The sequence below is a fragment of the Pistacia vera genome, unplaced genomic scaffold (genome assembly GCF_008641045.1).
Source record: "Pistacia vera cultivar Batoury unplaced genomic scaffold, PisVer_v2 Contig940, whole genome shotgun sequence".
Taxonomy (NCBI): Eukaryota; Viridiplantae; Streptophyta; class Magnoliopsida; order Sapindales; family Anacardiaceae; genus Pistacia; species Pistacia vera.
The window spans coordinates 505,721-526,610 of record NW_022196824.1 but is presented as its reverse complement, the minus strand read 5'-3'; the positions used below and the strand labels follow the sequence as shown (position 1 = coordinate 526,610).

At 36.7% G+C, this 20,890-nt stretch overlaps 3 protein-coding genes across 3 annotated transcripts; 2 read left to right on the top strand and 1 right to left on the bottom strand.

Moving 5' to 3' along the window:
• Positions 1 to 1,782: 1,782 nt before the first annotated feature.
• LOC116120686 (protein JINGUBANG-like) lies at positions 1,783 to 3,226 on the top strand. The gene has a single exon (XM_031406658.1). The coding sequence runs from the start codon at positions 1,783 to 1,785 to the stop codon at positions 3,154 to 3,156; it is 1,374 nt and encodes a 457-aa protein (XP_031262518.1). The 3' UTR covers positions 3,157 to 3,226.
• Positions 3,227 to 7,775: 4,549 nt separating this feature from the next.
• On the top strand, positions 7,776 to 14,030 carry LOC116120633 (extra-large guanine nucleotide-binding protein 1-like). Its single transcript, XM_031406595.1, has 8 exons — positions 7,776 to 9,216; positions 9,301 to 9,438; positions 9,537 to 9,641; positions 9,738 to 9,923; positions 10,622 to 10,802; positions 11,043 to 11,275; positions 12,697 to 12,857; positions 13,149 to 14,030. Exons 1-8 carry the CDS (start codon positions 7,963 to 7,965, stop codon positions 13,738 to 13,740), a joined length of 2,850 nt encoding a protein of 949 aa, XP_031262455.1. The 5' UTR covers positions 7,776 to 7,962; the 3' UTR covers positions 13,741 to 14,030.
• A 2,304-nt stretch (positions 14,031 to 16,334) lies between these two features.
• On the bottom strand, positions 16,335 to 20,664 carry LOC116120628 (protein root UVB sensitive 4-like). The gene is given in 11 exon segments (XM_031406590.1): positions 16,335 to 16,873; positions 17,007 to 17,072; positions 17,187 to 17,338; positions 17,443 to 17,545; positions 18,208 to 18,313; positions 18,494 to 18,570; positions 18,651 to 18,713; positions 19,170 to 19,197; positions 19,199 to 19,317; positions 19,582 to 19,728; positions 20,028 to 20,664. Coding segments are annotated over 11 exon segments (1,557 nt in total). The 5' UTR covers positions 20,481 to 20,664; the 3' UTR covers positions 16,335 to 16,630.
• Positions 20,665 to 20,890: the final 226 nt, after the last annotated feature.

Below are 20,890 nucleotides of genomic sequence, written 5' to 3'. Positions count from 1 at the left end.
ATCACTGATTGTGTTTTTTTAGGAGAAATGTCCTTGTTTAAAACTCAAGTTAAAATGTACTTTTCAAATCTATAGATTTAAAGTATATATACGAGAAATGTTAATGATCCAAAATTTACCCAAAATTAAGATATAATTAGATAAATTTAGGATATAAAGGATTATTGTGTATTAAGGCAGGGCCGAGTCAATGACCAGCCAAGAACCGGGGCTTCCCTTAATTAATACAGGCTAATTATAATACAATAAAAGGAAATTACTAAAATTTGCATCATTGCATGGCACCTTGCCAGCATCTTCTTAACAGAAAGAGTAAACGACATATTCCACCCAAGGTTTGGACGAAATCGCAAGTTAGTACCATGGTTCTATTTATTCCAGATTCCCACCCTTAAAGTGACGAAAAAATGTTTGATGTAATGGTAAAGGGGTAAATGGTCATTTTACATGGGCGGCGCACGTTAGTAGACCACTGCCTCTAACAGTCTTCCCGCGCACGTTAGTAGCCATCGTTCTCGAGTTTTCGCTCTTTTCTGGCGATTCTTCCACCCAAAATCACCCTTGTCACCACCATTTGAACCCCCATCCTCCCCTCTACAAAACCATACCATTCACAACCCCTCATCACTTGCCGATCTCTAGCCACGGCAATGAAAAATGGTCGATGAACACGAACTCTCGGCCGATGAATGATGACGAAACAGTTGTTGGGGACATAGGAGTTTTATAGATTTGGGGACGGTGGTTGCATTGGTGGTGTCCAATTGGATTTTCATTGCCGAAATCGACCTGAATCCGGTGAAGAACACCGAAACCCTAAGTCTAACGGTATCGGCGATTAGAGGGGCAAATGAGTCGGGAACCAGAGAGGTTTTGGACGATGGACTACGGACTACGGGGAAGCTGATGGAGGTGACCAGAGGGTTCGACGTCATCGGAAACAGCCCAGATCGGGCTATTTTCGGTGAGGGTGTATAGTGACTGAGGGTGTTTTTGATATAATTTAAAAATAAAATGGTAAGTTATAATTCTACTAATTTAGGGGTTAAAATATAATTTATTAATTTAGGTTAAGGGCATTATGGTAATTGCACCTTCTAAATCCTAAAAATTCATAACACTGTTCCTATGAAACCAGAATATGTCGTTTACTCTAACCGAAAAGAACAAAGTACGCTATTGGCCACAGACCAAGTCAAAAGTCAATATTTGCTTTGATTAACAAAGAAAGTCCTACTATTTCCTATTTCAGTACCCGCAAACTACAATCGTACAATTTCCGCTTCCTCCATTTCAGGACCAGAAAACGACCTAACTAACAATCTACGACGCATCATCATCTCTGTTCATGGTCTTTCTCGATTTCCTACTGCCACCTAACCCTCTTTTCCCGGATTCCATTTGATCAAAACTCTAAGTCAACGTGGCAAGATCTGATTGGATGTATCAAAATAACCATAGGGAAACAAAATTCTTTTACCTGTCTCCAACGGGATTTGATTGTAGAACCAAATAGTATTGGTCATCTTGTAATTTGCTATTATTAATTTATTCATTTCCATTACGGAGATTTTATACCTCTTAAACTCTATCTCTCTCTTTCTGTTTATACTTCTTTTCCTTTCATTTTATTATTGAAGCTTTCGGTTACCTTCACATCTGGTTTTCCTCTTTATTCTTTATAAAATATTACACACTGATCTTCTTCTTCTTTTTAATTTATTTGTTGTTTCTGCACACCAAATTGTGTTTGTTGTATTTGATAATAAGAAGATGAATGCAATGAAAGGAGGGTCAAGAGCTGGGCGTGTATTTTCAGAACAAAACAGCTTCCATGGCCAGAAATTTGGAAGGCTGAGTAATTCAGACCCTATAGAGGATGATTTCATGACGCAACAAGTCAACAACAATTCATCTCCATTTGGTTTAGATAGTTCTCCGTATCATGAGACATCTTCTCCGTATTCGAAGTCTCCATGGTCCGCTCATCACGAGGCTTCGTCTGCTCCTGGTAATAGTTTCTCGCCAAATGTACTGATAGGATCATTAGTACGCGAAGAGGGTCATATATACTCACTAGCGGCCTCTGGTGATCTCTTGTATACAGGCTCTGATAGCAAAAATATTAGGGTTTGGAAGAGCCAGAGGGAGTTTTCTGGGTTTAAATCCAACAGTGGGCTGGTTAAAGCAATCGTTATTGCTGGTGAGAAGATCTTTACAGGTCATCAAGATGGGAAGATTAGAGTTTGGAAGGTTTCTTCTAAAGATGCTAGTGTTCACAAGCGTGTTGGGACTTTACCAACCTTGAAGGATTATATCAAGAATTCCCTGAAGCCAAGCAGTTATGTGGAAGTTAGACGCCATCGTAATGCTCTATGGATTAAGCACATTGATGCAATAGCTTCTCTTAGTTTGAGTGAAGACAAAAAGCTTCTTTACTCGGCTTCTTGGGACAAAACGTTCAAAGTCTGGAGAACCTCGGATTATAAGTGTTTAGAATCCATTGTGGCGCATGATGATGCTGTCAATTCCATTGTAGCGGGATTTGATGGTTTAGTGTTTACAGGATCAGCTGATGGCACAGTCAAGGTCTGGAGAAGGGAAATGCAAGGGAAAGGAACGAAACACTTCTTTTCGCAGACTCTATTGAAGCAAGACTGTGCAGTTACAGCATTGGCTCTTAGTCCAGATGCGAAAGCTTTTTACTGCGGGTCATCAGACGGGTTAGTTAATTTCTGGGAACGTGAAATGCATCTCTCTCATGGTGGTGTTTTGAGAGGCCATAAATTGGCGATTCTTTGCTTGGTCACAGCCGGAAATCTTGTGGTTAGTGGATCAGCCGATATGGGAATATGCCTGTGGAAGAGAAAGGACAAGGAACACATGTGTTTATCGATGTTAACAGGCCATAGTGGACCTGTCAAATGTTTAGCAGTGGAGAAAGAGGAGGGATCCATTTCTGGTGAAAAGCGGTGGATTTTATACAGCGGCAGCCTGGACAAGTCAGTGAAGATGTGGCGAGTATCGGAGCAAGCACCGCCAATGGCACAGCAGAGTCATATACGACAATATTTACCAGATGAGCATGGTGGTGGTACTGCACCCACCTCGTTGCATTGTGCTCCTAGCTTCACTCCCCAGGGGAGAATAAGCTAGAAAAAGTAACTAGAGGCAAGCGTTCAACTCAGTAAATTTGTTTTATTACAACTCATGTAAAGTATATAAATTTGAGGAGATACAATAACTATGTTTAAATGTTGTTTAATTGGTGGACTTTGAGTTGTGAATCCAAACTTCTTATCGTATATAGATTTTTCAAGAAATTGATTGTTGTTGAATGTGCATATGATGAACCGCAGATGGTGCAAGCAATTATTTAATTAGGGCAAGTAATTTGATCAGTTTGAACACATAAACCTTAACGAAATTGCCTACTTCTTTTCCATTTCTTGACTTCAATTTGTGCATGTCTTCCACCGCCACAGAAAAAGCAATTATAAAAAATTTGTCACACTTTAATTTTCGGAGAATTTTATTCCACAAAAGAGATTAACACAGAATCACCAAAAAGATTATATTTTCTTACTGGTGTTGAAAATTCTAAATTTCTAATATATAAATATATTACTGAAGGTGTTTAAATCAGTTTACGTGCACCACAACTAATCATCTGGTACTTGAATAAGCCGGGTAAAAACTCAAGAAGCTACCTCTATTAGCAATAAAAAAGAGACTCGAACTCGAAACCTCTTAAATAGATACGTTCATGTCTCTAACGAACTACTCGACCAATGTCTAATTAGTATTAGTTATTGTATTTCCCGTACTTTCAAAACTCATCAATGAGTTGGATTCAGATTGAAGATCGTTAAAATAATTTATAGAGATCACACCTCAGACAACAATTTAACAATAATTCTACAATTAAATAAGGATAAGTAATAAGAATGTTGTAAGCCATTGACCTACGTTACTGGTAGGTATTGTTATCAGATTAATAAATAACCTCGAATCATAATCTAAGGAGTATGATCAACCATCGGATTATATATATGATTCAAGTACTAATATTAATTTATTCTATATAATGAACAATAATGTTAATTGAATTTCCTTTTAGACAATCTTAGACGGCATAAAAGTTCAGAAAGTATCACCATGAAGATTATCCATGCAAGTTTCCCTTGCTTTTAAAAGTCTGGAATGAGTTGGAATAAGACTCCTTAAGAGTAAGAAGTTTGTTAAATAGATGGTGGGAATAGACCTATTTGTCGTTAAACAAAAGTCTTCTCCATCGTGAGCTTAGAAAAAAAATCTTTTGCATTCTGCCTTTTAGGTGCAAGAAACAGTTTCTTCATAATTTTGTATGCATTATTGTTGATCATATCTATTTACAGATTATGTGTTTTGGACTTTTGGATGATACTATGAGCTCAGCATGGCTACAAGAGTCAAAGAGGAAGACAGAGAGAACCAAAAATTTTGGTCCAGTTTGCTTGACAATCAGAAGGATAACAAGAAAATGGAAGGAAGTAATTTATTATCTTAAATCAACTGGCCATAATCAATTCTATTAAATTTATGTGGTTTGAAGTTGACATGTGAGTGGAAAAAGAAGAAAAAAAAACAAAAAAATGCAGGTAGCTAGCCACTATCTTCTGCAGAATAAATAATCCAATTGACTTTGTTTATGTTAGGAAAAAGAAGAAAATTGAACCAAAACGGTGGTTACGTTCAGCATGGGTTTGATTTATACAAGAGGTAAACATAATAAAAAAATGAAAATTTATAAAAAGAAGGAATAAAAGTTAGCCGAGAACCGACCATAATGGAGAAAAGCAACCTGTAAGAGTAGTTAATTACTTGATATCAAAGAATGAATGAAGGAGCCTCCAGGTCCTCCACCAGTAATTATTATACACCGACACTTAAAAGAAAATCAGGAGTTAAATGAATTAAACGCACCACCTTGAAAAAAATGCAAATTTTCGTATGCTTATTTATATTTAGAACAACGCATGCATCTGCTTCTTCTTCACATAGATATATATATAATGTGGTCCTGCAACAGTAGTGACAATGAAGATATATATATATATATGGCTGAAGTTGTGAAATTTTCTTTTCAAAGAAGCAATAGCAGTAGTTTGACTTAGACATTACATGAAGCAACTTCAAGGCAAACAAAGTTTGGCATTGATTTGATTCATGCATGTGAAATTTTAGCTGTGTATTAGAAGCTTTAACAAACCTGCAATTATAAGTCTTTAACTTGATTTTCAAACCTTTTCAAGAAAGTTATATACAAGTACTATGCTTCGACTGGAAAAATAACTCCATAAAGAATATTAAGTAAACAAACGCATGGGAAAAAAAAATACTTTAATTGGATTGGACAATATCTGAGGCAATAGAATGGAACCTTCATAAAATGGTATTAGAAAATATTAAAGCACGGGAACGACCTATGACTGTCACAGAATGTGGAAACTGAAGAACATTAATATGGTAACTTTTCCGTTTTTTGCCCTTTTTATTGACTTTTTGGGTTCGAACCTTAAGTCAGCTATCACATTTGATTTAATTTAAAACATTGGGTTTGTAGGATATTCAATGCTAGACCTCCGAATATTAGTTGAGGGAGACGCATGTTAGTCCAGGCATCCCGATTATTAAAAAAAAATAATAATAATAAATGAAAGATGGTAACCTTTCTTAATCATGGCATTAATAAATAATTATATAAATCAAGTAAAGTCATTATAAAAAAAAAAAAAAAAAAAATTTGTTAAAATAAAGTTATAGAAAAAGAGTGATGTGGGATAAAAATTGAATTGAAATCTCTTATCCGCCTAAAAGTTAAAGCAAATCTGAAAGATTCTTCATAATTTAAACATTTTAAATTTGAGTGAAAGGCCTAAACTTGGGCCAGTGAACTTGAAACTTTTGTGGGTATAGATGGATCCTTGTGGTGGTGTGGCCCATTACTAACTTTCTATTAGGCCATTTTTCCAACATAATGAGTGAGATTGGAAAGATTTTGATGACCCAGATGATGAAATCGAAAATCACGCATTGAAGTTGGTGTCTAATGAAACATTTCTTGGTTTTTTCTTTCTTTTCAACTACTGATGTACACATCCAAGCTCTCTACAAAATAATCAACATAGTGCTTTCAACAGACCAATTTTACCAATTTTGAAGTGTTCGAATGGTTAGATAGAAACTCTTGAATGTTAATAGAGATAACTAATGAACTCTTATCAGATAGATAGTTATTGAGGTACACGTAAACCGACCAAATACTCATACTCCTTTTAACTTCAGGCATGAGAATAGGGTAATCATAAAAAAGAGATCATGATTCCTTACCTACACGGAAACTAGGTATAGCCATTGAGCTATAAGTTTAAGGGTGAGTTTGGTTCAGGGAATATTGGATTACTGTAATCTTATATTACCTTAAAGATTACTAGGAATTGTTAAGAAAATGTGTTTTGTTAGTTAGTGGGTATGTTATATTAATATGTTTGGTTAAGGGAAATAAATTGGTAAGTATGTTATTTAAATGACTAAATTGCCTTCTTTTTAAATATTAATATAATATTATTTTTATTATTAATTTTTAAATAATTTCTTTTAACCCTCAATATTTCAAATTTAGCTAAAACACCCCACTTATATAAAACTTTAATTTATGACAAAATCACCCCCAACCCCTACCGCCACAGCAACCCACAACCGAAAGTCGCCGTGAGTAGCTCCCTGTGACCACGAGGCTCCGATATGACCTTTTTTGACCAAATCCTTGGCCATTATCGGCCAGATCTGGGCGAGATTTGACTGTTACCGTTAACGGCCAGATCTATTCTAGATAAAATAGATCTGGCCTGATATGGCCGTTTTCGGCCATCAAGATGGCAGAAACAACCATATCGAAGCCTCTCAGAGCCTCCCAGCGAATCTCCGTCATTTTTAAGTACTCTGGTGACTTTTCGGAGGTGGTCCGTGGTGGTTGGCCCGCTGTCAACGGTGGTGGTCTGTAATTTATTTTAAATATAATGACATTATTGTCAAAAAACTTAATTAAACAAGGGTAAAATTGAAATGATATATTAATGTAAATTTATTTTAAAACAGGGGTATTATTGTCTAAAATTTTTATTAATAAATGATGTAACTGTAACAAAAATAAGATTATCAAGGTAATCTTACAATATCTAAGAAAATGGAGGTAAACAAATTATATTCAATATTACTAATAATAACAACTATTGATAATGTAACATTACTGAAATCTTATATTATTTAATAATTAAACATAATAATCAAATAATATAAGATGGTATAACCTTAATATTCTTTTATTACCTATAACCAAAACCCCTAAAAGTTGAAACTCATCCCAACCCAAAGTCCAAAGTGTTATCTTATCGCCTTCAAATTCGAAAAGTGAAGTCGAAGGCAAGAAGACCCAAATCCGGAAACTATACAGCCCGGAGTGGCCCTTTGAATACCTTTTGTTAAACCCACTCAATCGCCTCTAGAGATACCAACAACACGATGTAAAAGACAAAAGTTCCGTGGACCCCACCTGCAATTAACTAATTTTTTATTTTAATATTTAATAAATAAAAATAAAAAAACTTCAGATTCCCCACTCCTAAGCACAGCTCTACAGCTATAGCTACAGCTACAGATGCTGCTGGTTTTCCTTTTCCTTTTACTGTCATTTTTAATTTTTCCCACACCCACACCCACACCCCCTGCCCCTCTCCAACTCCAAACACTCCCTTCTTCTATATTATTTCGCTTTCTTTCATTTTCCATCTTTCTCTTACTTTATTCTAATTCTTGGTCACCAAAATAATACCTGTCAAACCCCTTCAAATTCAATATGAGCTTTGAGGGATATTTCTATTAAAAAATTAGAAAAGAAAGATTGTCTGAACCGGAGAAAGAATGTCACCGCAGGGTGCTTTGCCTGAAGATGGGATCCAGTACTCTTTCGCCACGGAATACGAAGGACCGCCGCTACCATACAATATTCCACGGGCTGTCCCGATTAACGTCCAGAAAATACCAGTGGCCGCCGTCGTTAAGCAAGTGTCTCTCTCCGATAAGTTGGCGCTTCCGGTCGTGCAGCCGATAGTATCGGCCGATAAGTTGAGTAAGAATTTCTCTAAAGAGCTCAAACCTAATTCGGTTGTTGATTCTCGCGATTGCTGTGTTTCTAAAGAGACTGAACTAAAATCTGAAACAACTGTGTCTCCCACGTCTGTTATTGAGAGAGCAACTGATAATATCAACTGCGTATTGTCCGGTGAGTTGAGTAGCTCGGGCGCGTTAGAGTTTTCAAATTTTGTGTCTGGTGATTTAGTTAATAGTTCAAATGCGTTTAATCGAAGTAATGAAAATTTGCATTCTGGAATCATTGAATTTTCTGATAGTTTTGAGAAATCAAGGGACTGTTCAGGGAGATTGGGAAAATCTAGCTGTGGGAAAGAAAGTTCAGACTCTAATGACGAATTTAATCAGCCTGATTGGGAGTCAAACGAGTCTGTCTTGAGTATGGATTATCCTTCTTCACGGGTTTCATCCCTTAAGACTGGAGATTACTTTAATAGAAATAATAATGATGAGGATCTTCGTTATAATGGTGATGGTAGAAGAGGGCCGGTTGTTACTTTTCGTGATATTACTTCTGATGATGAGGATGAGGATGATGATATTGGTCAAGAATTTAGTCAGGATGAACCGAGGATCCTGCAGAGAGTTAAGAGAGAACCTGAAACAAAAGGGAAGAAAGGCTCGTGTTATAGGTGTTTTAAGGGGAACCGCTTTACAGAGAAAGAGATTTGTATTGTTTGTGATGCAAAATATTGTAGTAACTGTGTGCTTAGGGCAATGGGGTCAATGCCGGAAGGAAGGAAGTGTGTTACATGCATTGGATTTCCTATTGATGAGGCTAAGCGAGGAAATTTGGGGAAATGTTCTAGAATGCTTAAGCGGTTACTTAATGAGTTGGAAGTTAGACAAATAATGAAGACTGAGAAGTTGTGTGAGGTTAATCAGTTGCCTCCGGGGTATGTTTGTGTGAATGGAAAACCTCTTTGTCATGAGGAGTTGGTTATATTGCAGACGTGTCCAAACCCGCCAAAGAAACTAAAACCTGGAAACTATTGGTACGATAAAGTATCCGGTCTCTGGGGAAAGGTGAATATGGTATATTTAAGACATTTCATTTCTAGAAAGTTAAGAAATCTTTTTGGATATTGATTATTCTTCTAAATTCTGCAGGAAGGACTGAAACCGTCGAAGATAATCAGTCCCCATCTGAATGTTGGTGGTCCAATCAAACCAAATGCTAGCAATGGAAACACACAAGTTTTCATCAATGGTCGAGAGATTACAAAAGTAGAATTAAGGATGTTGCAGGTTGAATTTTATCGACATGTAATTGTTTTATTCTTTTTTTCCCCCCTCAAAATCAATTTCCAGGAATGTTAACGAACCTTTTTTGTTGAATGTCACAGTTGGCAGGAGTTCAATGTGCTGGAAATCCACACTTTTGGGTGAACGAGGATGGATCATATCAAGAGGAGGGACAGAAGAATACTAAAGGGTATATTTGGGGCAAGGTATGGTTTGTGTCAAAATTTTATATTCGTCATTGTGTTTTGTCAATTTGTTTCTTCACATTGGTTACGCGTTTTTGCTGTTACATTTCTTCTCAGGCCAGGACAAAGCTTGTTTCTGCTGTCTTGTCTCTGCCTGTTCCTTCGAAATCTTCAAATCTTGGTGGAGAACAACTGAGCAGTCAGATTAGCAGATCTGTTCCTGATTATATTGAACAGAGAACACTTCAGAAATTGCTTTTAGTTGGATATAATGGATCTGGGACAAGTACGATATTTAAGCAGGTACTTCTTAATGGGGAACTTTAGTTTCTAAATTCATTGTGATTGCAATTTTTTATTTTTTTTCTGTGGGATATCCCTCCTTTTAATCTAATACGGCTTTAGATGAGTGTCATATCCTTATCTATGTTGACTTCCCTGTCTTGTTTTGACAATAAACTTAAATGGATTGACGAAGCTGGTTTTCTTGAATTACATATTGCTAATGAGAGAAGAGCTATAGCAGGCCTCCCCAAAAAAATTGAGCATTATGCCATAGTGATAAAGTAATGTTTGTGGGTACTGTGATAATCATAACATGTTTGCAGGAAGTTTGGTATACTGTGATGTGAATGTCTACTCTTGTTTTCCGTGGGGATTTTAAAGTTCTCTTTATCAGTTTTCTTAAAAGAATTGATTTTGACAAGCCCAGTGAAATTGTAAATAATGATTTCTGTCTAATCCCTGGTGGTTGGAATTAATGGATTTTTTTGAGTTTACTTGATAGTTGCACAACCATAACAGTCATATATGATTTTATGTGCAAATTGGAAAGGGCCAATAATTGAAACTTGTTTTTCCGTGCACCGTAGTCTAGGTGGACCTCTGAACCAAAATGTTTTGATTCTGCCATTTTCTTTGATGTCTATAAAGTATTCGTTGACATATTACATGTTAATTTCTGATAATCTTTAACACATTTACTATCTCAAATTATTCAGGCCAAAATTCTTTATAAAGCCGTACCATTTTTGGAGGATGAGCGTGAGAATATCAAGATAAAGATCCAGAGCAATGTGTATGGCTATCTTGGTATACTTCTTGAAGGTCGCGAGCGTTTCGAGGATGAAGTTTTGAGTGAAAGGAGGAAGAAACAATCTTCAGACGAAACCAACCCCATTGGTAAGAATATTATTGGTTGTCTTCTTCTCTCTTCTCTTTGACTTCATGTTTATTGAATACATGCATACATATATATATATGCCCATCAAGTGTCTTGTTACATAATTATCAGGTAGGATAGTATTGTTTAAATTATTAACTTCCGACCATGTCAGGGGCTACATTCAGCATGGCTGTATAGTTGTTAATATATTGAGCTTACTTTCTATGGGTCTGAGTTGAGTTTTTCTGGTTTGGTAGAGAGTTCTGATGGCAAAACAATCTATGCTATTGGCCCAAGGCTTAAAGCATTTTCTGATTGGCTTTTGAAGACTATGGTGTCGGGCAATTTGGAAGCCATTTTTCCAGCTGCTAATCGTGAATATGCACCATTGGTTGAAGAGCTGTGGAAGGATGCAGCCATTCAGGCCACTTACAAACGGAAAAATGAATTGGAAATGCTACCTAGTGTTGCTAGTTATTTTCTAGAGCGGGTACAATCTTGCTTGATATTCCTATGCTCTGTTAAATTTGTTAAATTATGAACACTCATGCTTAAATTGCTTAAATTTATTGTATTGGCATGAAGATTTATTTTCCTATAGTCTATGGTCACTGGCAAATTTAGAAGTGTAAAGCATGTAAAATAAGAGATAATAATTGTGATTTGAAGATGCTGTCGGATCTTGTAAAATACACCGACACTGCCTTCCACATGATTGGTTGTCTGGCCATTTGGCATGAATGTTAATAGTACATGATAACCTAGGCATTGAAAGGGAAAAATTGGAACGACCTTGGACTTACAAAATTTCTTGTTGCAGCAAGCAAAAGAACTCTTAAGATCTGGCTGAAGATCTTCAATGAGACTGCAAGAAGAAACAGGGGTTTTCTTTCTTTTGGTCTTATTTTAAATTAGAAAAAGAAAATAAGAAGCCAGTGAGGTGCTTTGTACTCTACCAGAGGTTCTAATTATAATCTTACTTGCACTGGGTTGGTGGGACTAAAAACTAAAAAAGAAAGAAGTTGACCCTGCTATGAATAGACATGCCGACAACTTTTCTGGACTTTCAGTTTGTTAGTAGGCAACTATGAATATAGATACAAGTTATGTTGTATTGAATCCTGACTGAATAGTATCAATTAAGTCAACTTCGTTGTGAGCTTTAGACAAATGAAACTCAGTTTGTAGAAGAGACCCTTGTTTCCCTTTTCAAACATTTAAATTGAGTTCTTAATTGCTCTACAGTCTTGTCCCAAAAAAAAAAATGAATGAAAGAAAGAAAGAAAGAAAAGAAAGTTGCTTTACAGAACTTGTATTGAAGCTTAGATGATTTAGTTAATAAGATTTCAAGTCATCGCAGAAGTCATGTGTTTAATTGATATATCTGCCTTTAGATTTCAGTAATTGTAATTATGATAAACAGTAAACTGATGCAGAAGAGATCATTTTGATTAGTTTTGCAGCAATTAGTTATTATTCTTTTTATTGTGAATGTCAGCTCTTAGGAACCTTCTATAGATGATTGGATGAAAAGTGGTTGTACTTAAATTTTACACCAGATTTGTTTAGTCTGCAAGGAATACCAAGAAGGTTTTTTTGTGGAAATAAGTTTGTTGCTTAAAGTGATGTTAACTTAAAGGAAAGATGGTAGTTTATCATTTTGGGCTAATTTTGTATGTGACTGATAAACTTTGAGCTCAGAAAGATGTAATTAAGGTTCAAAAGTTGTCAATATGTCAAGCTCAAGCTGGTATGTATTATATGGTACGTTTACCATCTGTCAGGTTCTCAATGAATCTCAACCAGCATCTTGGTTACATGGCAAAGATACTTGTTTTTCTTTTACTTTGTTCAGGATAGTAACTATGATTACTGTTGTTACTGTTTCTAATATACTCTTTCACTCTTCAGGTTATTGATATATTGAGAACAGACTATGAACCATCAGATTTGGATATCCTATATGCTGAGGGTGTTACTTCATCGAATGGGCTTTCTTGTGTGGACTTCTCATTTCCCTCAGCTTCTGATGAGAACAGTGAGGGTGTTGATCAGAATGATTCTTTGCTTAGGTAGGTGCCATTGCTTAATATCCTGCAGGCAAAAAAAAAAAAAAAAAAAAAAAAAATTCAGCCACCAATATTTTTGTCTAGGGCCCGCCAGGCTGTAGCACCTTGGTAACTTTTGGTGATCTAGTCTCAGTTTCCAGCACAAATTGAATGATGATTCAGATATACAACCTTCAAATTCATCTTTTGTGGACATTTTGATGTTAATTTTGTCCTCTACTGCCTTTTTTTATTATTATATAAATTATGTTTTTCATTATCATTAAGATTCTTTTTTCTGGTGTTGGTTATCAGGTACCAACTAATTAGAGTACAGGCCAGAGGTCTTGGAGAAAACTGCAAGTGGTTAGAGATGTTTGAAGATGTTGGAATGGTCATTTTCTGTGTAGCCTTGAGCGACTATGATCAATTCTCTGTTGATGGGAATGGATCTCTCACTAACAAGATGATACTGAGCAGGAAATTCTTTGAAAGTATTGTTACCCATCCAACCTTCGATCAGATGGAGTTCCTTTTGATATTAAACAAATTTGATCTGTTTGAGGAAAAAATCGAACGGGTACCTTTGCATCAGTGTGATTGGTTTGATGATTTTCATCCGGTCATCAGCCATCACCGCAGCAGTAGCAATAGAAACAGCATCAATAATAACCCCACACCGGGGCAGTTGGCTTTCCACTATATTGCTGTTAAGTTCAAGAGGCTTTATGCGTCTCTCACAGGCAGGAGATTGTATGTTTCAATGGTGAAGGGATTAGAGCCCAATAATGTTGATGCTACTCTGAAGTATGCAAGGGAGATAATGAAGTGGGATGAAGAAAGAGCCAACTACAGCCTGAGTGAGTACTCAATGTATAGCACTGAGGCAAGCTCCTACTCTCATTGATGTTAAACCAGAAAAAGCCTTGTAAATGGGTTCTAGATTGTCAATGTATATATATATCACAGCATGTAAATGAGCACAAGACGATTGTTTCATTCCACAATCAACAGCTGTAAGATTATTGAGACCAGTTTAGGTATTATTTGTACTGTCATGCAGATAGCGAATTTATTGGTGTACGAGCCCCCACGGTGAGAGTGAAACATTAGATTTACATGTCATGTTTTTGCAGTGAACCAATTACTTTAACATTCTGCATTTATATTATGTTTATATTCCGATGCCATTGGTTATATGTTTTTTGCAATAGAAATGAACAAATATCTGATCTAGTTAAGAGTTAGGCGGTAGCATTCTCTTTAACATGATATTCACTAACAACATTTGATTTGGTGAGATGAAAATTGTGGCTGGGAAGTTGCAGTTGTGCTTGTGCAATGTTCTTCGATGCAGGTATCGTGTTTAAACAGCTATATTCCTCCTTTGAAAGATGCACTAAGGTAACACATTAAAATTAATCATCTTAATTCTTGATCCGTTGTGTTTTGAGTTACTAAAAATAAAAGATTATGGAACGAGGAATTAATAACCAATGTCTTAAAACCTAACTCGAGGTGAAACTTGGTAAAGTGGTTGGGTCCCAAGTTGATCGGTAGGTCAAACAGGTGTTAAAGGTTTGAAATCTAACAAAAAAAAAAAAAAAAAAACAAAAAAATACTCATAAAAACTACTGTAAGTCTTTATAGGTTTGAAATCTTATAAAAACACACCAAACAGCATTGTTAACATCGGCAAATAGGGCTTGTTTATGGCCACAACCACACTCCCCATCACTAGGAAAACACTCCCCTTAACCTCTTGACCAAAACTCATCTCACCCCTCCCCCGTTAGCCTCCCCAATCGTCGACGATGGTGATATTTTTCCAACGAAATTGTTTTGTGATTTTTGATCAATTCATTCACAGAAAATCAACGTTGTTGCCACCATTGCACTCACTGACAATTTCTCTTCAAAAGCCTTAACATTTCAACTTTCAATTGTTTACGGATTGATGTCCTAATTTCTAGAGTTTTGAATGAATAGGAAAATTTGAAACCTGACCCAGTGAAGGCTCCAGGTCCTGATTGAACCGGTTCAACCGGTCGGACCAGGTTTTAAAACAGTGTTCATAGGGTGCGTTTGTTTCCCTATCCTACCCAAAATACACATTTGTTTCCCTATTTTGAAAATCCTATTCTATTTTATTCAACTATTTTAAATTCCTTAGATTTGTTAATTTAACTAAACACCCCCCAAAAAAGTTAAGAAATTGACAAAAATATCCCCACCCACATTTGCCTAATTTCGGCCACCACCGTCAGAAGGTGGCCAAAATTTCGCTTAATGTGCACTACCAGCTGGATCTGGCTGGTAGTACGCCGATCTAGCTTTTTTCGGTTAGATCCACGGCCAAAGATCCGGTTGTTGACGGCCAGATCTTTGGCCGTAGCTGGTTGTCAACGACAGTCATATCTCTGATCGTCGTTGATGACCAAACGTGACAATCAATGGCCCAATCAATGGCCAAATTTGGCCATAGATCTAGCATTTTTTGACCAGATCCACAGTGGATCTGGCTGAAAAATGTCATATCAACGCATGACCAGCTAGATCAAACTGATCATGCGCTATTCGACGACTGTCGACCACCCTCTGGCGATGGTGGTCGATTGCCGACATTTAATGGGTGGATGGGGGTATTTTTATTAATTTTTAATGTTTTATTATAACGATGTTTAGCTAAATTAACAAACTTAGGAAGGTGTTTTTGTCATTGTTTTAAAACCCGGCCCGGCCGGTTTAACCGAGACTTGGAAGCTTCAACGGGTCGGGTTTATGTGTTTCTTATTCACCCAAAACCCTAAGATTTGGGGGGATGATCGGCGAACAATTTTCGGCCGGGATGTTGGGGTTTTTGAAGAGAAACTGCCGGTGAATGTAATGGTGGTGACGGTGTTGATTTTCGGTGAGTAAATCGATCGGAAATCGAACAAAACTGGCAACGGCAACAACCGGCTTTTACTGACGATTGGGGAGGCTAACGGGGGTGGGGTGAGGTCAGTTTTTGTCGGGAGGAAGAGGGGAGTAATTTCTGAGTGATGGGGAGGGTTGTTGACGTCGGCGTCGGTGAGATCTGGCCTGGAATGCCAGCGTCAACGTCGATGAGATTTGGTCGGTTGGGATATATTTTAAGGAGAATGGGCTCAAGGGACGATTGGGGTTGCATCTGGGGTGTCGCCATCGCTAACCAGTCGCCGACCGATTTGTATTTGGGGTGTGTTTGCTAAATTTCAAATATATAGGGATGTAACTGCATTTTTAGGGGTGTATTTGCTAAATTATAAAAGTTTTTGTCAATCGGTTTGATCGGCAACTGATCAACCCAAAACCTCGCAACTTTGCCAAGTTTCACCCCAGGTTGGATTTTAAAACATTGGTTTTTGTTAATTTTCAAATCCTATCTCAAAATATCCATCCAACTCAACTTTTTCAAAAATTCTACCTAAAATAATAAAACAAGCACGCTCATAACTACTATCAATTGTCAAGTGCATATCAAAGATAAGGCACGCGGAGAACACGTGGGGCTAGAAACGATGACAAACTGTTTATTTTTTTAACTTTTCCCGTAAGAGAGTTCCTTTTGGTCTTACGAGAAGTACAACGAAGGAATTAGGTATGTGACATATACAAATGGAATGTACGTAAATAGAAATGAATTATTAGCTAATGAAATGAAGATGATCCTAGTGGTTGAGAGAAGAAGCAACAAAACAAAAATCCTAACATGTCCCCCAAATTCTGCTCAAATTTCAAAGAGACTCCAAAATTCGAAGATTACCCTGGTATTTTCAGTCATCTACAAAAGTGTATCGGACCCGCTCCTGAGTATTGAACAGAATGTTTTTGGCAGCCCAACCCAGTGCTGAGATTTGTTCATTTAACATGGACAAGTTCCCTTGGGCACATCGCTTACTGTCCTCAATCAATTTAAACCATTCCTCGTCCTTGAGAATCAAGTCTGAGGCATCACTAGCTCCGACCATTTTCTCCCACCAACTACTCAATCGGAGAGCCTTGCGGACATAGCATGCCTACACCACAACATTTATGTTTCATTATGTATAAGCTCAATAATAAAGTTGAGAAAATAGAAGAAAAGAAACGCAGTCCATCTGCCCATGGAAATATATCTGTCTATGTATCGCTGAGTACAATTCCTTTTACCTGCAACAAGCCCATGATAACATCCGTAACACTCGCACCTTCTCGTAGACAAAGAAGGATACCAAGCTAAAATGTCACCACAGGAGCAAAAAGAAGAAAGAAAAAAAAGACCAGCATTAGCAAGTGAGTGCTATATAATTGTGTTTGACAGCCAAATAAGTTCATTATTGTGATACTCACTTGCTCATTTCCTGTCAAACCTTTGCTGAAAATCTCTATGCACATGAAGTAATAATCTTCGTCGGTTAAAGACTGCATCACTGTCATTGACGACTTGGGTATCTGACACTTAGGATTTAAGCACCCTATTCTGATGGGACACAATTCTTTGCCTGATACAAATCTCACTAGTTATATTTAACTTTCATCAATAATATGCATTAATTCTAGCTCAATCAAAAGCACCAAAATGCACTTGAGAAACACCAAAACCCACCTTTGCTCCATAGAAAATCAACGCTTTCCTCTTTACTGACTTCTGCTGGAGAAGGCACATGTCCTGATTCAATCCATTTATCGAGTATGATTTCAAGCCTATCCTAGATACATACAATAATGAAAGTGAGATATGAGGCAAATAATTGTTTTTTCCAAACTGAAAACCAATCGCCATAGAATGTATATCAAACCAACATTGCTATGTGAGAGTAGGTGGGGGTGGGATTGCTTGAGGATTCACTTAAGGAAGAAAGTATTTAGAACTAACGCAGATAAATTAATGTATAATGGGTAAGCAGAAAAGAGAACTAAAGAGAGAGTGAACACATACTTATCATTTTTGGGTAGAATGATAAGTAATCAGTTGTCTATTAACATTTTTGAGAAACTTTCTAATGAGCTACCTCTCGTCTATTAGCTGAGGAAATAGATGCCATGAATATGGGAGTAACTTCAAGGGTTAGGCAGAGTGGTTAAAGCCCTTGGTTTCAAATTGTGCAAATCTCTTTGGAACCACCTACTTGAGATATTATATTGCACAAGTTTCTTGGATACCAAGGTTGTAGGGTTTGAAAATAGCTTCCAATGAACAAATAGGACAGGTTGATGGAATTTTGGGTACCACAAAAAAAGGAGGGCAGGTGGGGGCAAGCATATAAACATCAGCTGAGAAGTGGGTTTTGTATTCTTTCAAAGAACAGAAAATTAAGGCAAACCATCATTTTAACCTCACATAATTGATTAAAATACAGAGCTAACCAACCTTAGTTATTGTTTGCAGATGGACATGCTTAAGCCCTTGATATATCCCAAAGAGGTCAATTGCAGAGAAAATGGGGTATACTACAAAAGGTAAACCTGCTTGCAATCTTGCACATCAATAACAAATTAGGAAACCACCAAACACTTCAAGAGCAGGCTCAAGAGGCAGAAGACATCATTTCTCCATAATCAAGGCTAACAAACTTCTCAATTCATTTTGATCCATAGAACATTATAAACTTCACGAAGGAACTCAATAACATAATAAAGATCAAAGAAGAAAAAACCTTTGATTGCTCTTCAGCAACATATTAAAAGATGCAGCAATCATGAGCCCAAGATTATCAAAGCACACTGTTTGAATCTGACACACAACAAAACTTACGTCCATAACATATGAGATATCAGAGACAGGAAATTATACATGCCAGAAAGAATGAGAACCTGTGCTTTTGCAGAAACTTCACCAAGGTTATCAGCCACTGCAAAGCTTCGATGAACAGCAGACTGTTCATTCAGAGTTATGACATCAATATTCCACTTGAAAAATTGTCAAAACACCTTTAGAATTGTTGGGAAGAAAAATGCATTTTGAAGAAAGTCCCTTCAGAATAAAAAATGGCTAAAGTGGTGTGGCAGGTATACATTCAACATAAGCAGAAAAACTCACAGGGAAGTAAAGCATTAACAAGTGATTGCTGGGCTTTGCAAATATTACAGGCCTATATAAGTCATACAAGCATGAAGCTTTAAATCATTCGTAGTAATTAACGATAACAAAAAAAAAAAAAAAAAAAATTATGCTTGAAGCCAAAAAAGAAAAAAAACTGAAAAATTAAAGTCATATGATAAAATCATGTATGCCCAACTTTGATACTTTCCTCTTAAAAGAGTGAAAATATAAACAGATTGTGCTACCAGACTGAAAAGGAACTTGAGAGAATGTTAAAAACTGAATCTTACACCAGTTGCCAAGTAGCATGCAGACTTATTTGTTAGCGATGTTGGCTATAGAAGCAAGAAGCAAGAAGTACTTGGGAAATACAGGAGTCCAGCAGCCTTCAACTCCAATGCTCAAACTGAACAGGACAGATGTTGAGAACCTAACCCTCTTCATAAAAACAGATAACAAAACATTAGTTAGTTATTTAAGTTCATATAAGATATCTCTACATTTTATTAATTTAAGGTTCTAAGATCTCTAAGAATTGCACTCCACATCACTTTGATTTAGGGTTTTCGGATAAATCTATCCAAACACCAAATGCATTGATGAAGCTGCAGTACTGATGAAGAAGAAGCAAATCTTAAGAGTAAATAAATTAAAACAAGTGACAAGGCAAAGCATACAAATTTCAATAAGTACAATGCCTACCTTCAAATTGGTATCAAAAGCAGATGCTAGGCTAGCAGTGTAGATGCACCTACAAAACCGTCCAAGCCCATCCTTTAAAACCCAATTCAAGGCAGCTGCTGCTGGCAATGAACGTGAGTACCCAATTCCTATGGCGCGAAACATTGCCTGATAACAGAAACCAAAATTTCATCCCAATAATATTTCTTTTCTTTCTACGTTTAAGACTTTAATTTTCTCCAAATTGACCAATACATAACATGCGTAAAATACTGGTACAACTTATAAGTCTAATTCTGTAATTCATACTCGTTAAAAGATATTAAATTCAACAACTTCTCTATGTGTAAACCCACTTAATCCCCATTATAACAGTCCTCCTTTAAATTTTACAAAAATGCAAAAAATCCACAGATCACCACATGAATTTTGTTCTGTCCAAAAAATAAAAAAAGAAAACCGGTTACCTGAGTGGCAAGAACTTGAAGAGCAGAACTAAACACGCGGTGCAAGAACTTCCACTTAACATAATTCATATAATTCTCACTCACTTGTTTGGGTAAAAAAAAGTCCCTAAAAGCCAAACTACAAATTCTTAGCAATTTCCTAAACCCATCGTCGAAATCCAAACCAAACGACGACGCACCACCATCAACACTGACCAATTGCAAACCATTCCCGTCCCAGAAGTACCTCGAAACCCGACCTGACCCCCGAACCACCACCGGGAGCTTCTTCAGTCCTGCCGGTTTGGGCCCTTTGTTGAGTCCTTCCTCTGGTTCGTAGTTAATTGAGGTTCTTAAAGAGTTGGTGGTTAAAGTTAGGGCTTTTCTGGGAGTGAACTTGGGCGTTTTAGAAATGAATTCTGGCAATTTTGAAAATTCCCATTGGAATTGGACCGACTTTAGAGAGGCTTGCATGAGAACCAGGGGAAGTGAAAATAGGATTTTTGGGAGTTAATTTTCCCGCCAAATTCTGGAGGCTTTGATAATGATAGGGTTTAGGGTTTTAGAGACAATGAAACTGCATTGGTGATGGTGAATCAAAAGGGGATTGGGCATGTTGTTTAATTTAGAAAAAGTTGAAAGCGTAAACTTTAAAATGTACCGTTCTAAAATGGAGGATAAAAAAGTGATCAGAGACACTGATTCCATTAAATAATATTTTCTTTAAGTGACCATATAACAATATACAGTTGGATCATCAATAGTGCCCTTATTTATCTTATTCCATTAAAATAATTCTTTATATTTTATTTCAAAAATAGTAGGTTCACGACCTAATTTTAAAAGTTGATACTATTAAGTCAACTGACGATTCTGACTAAAAA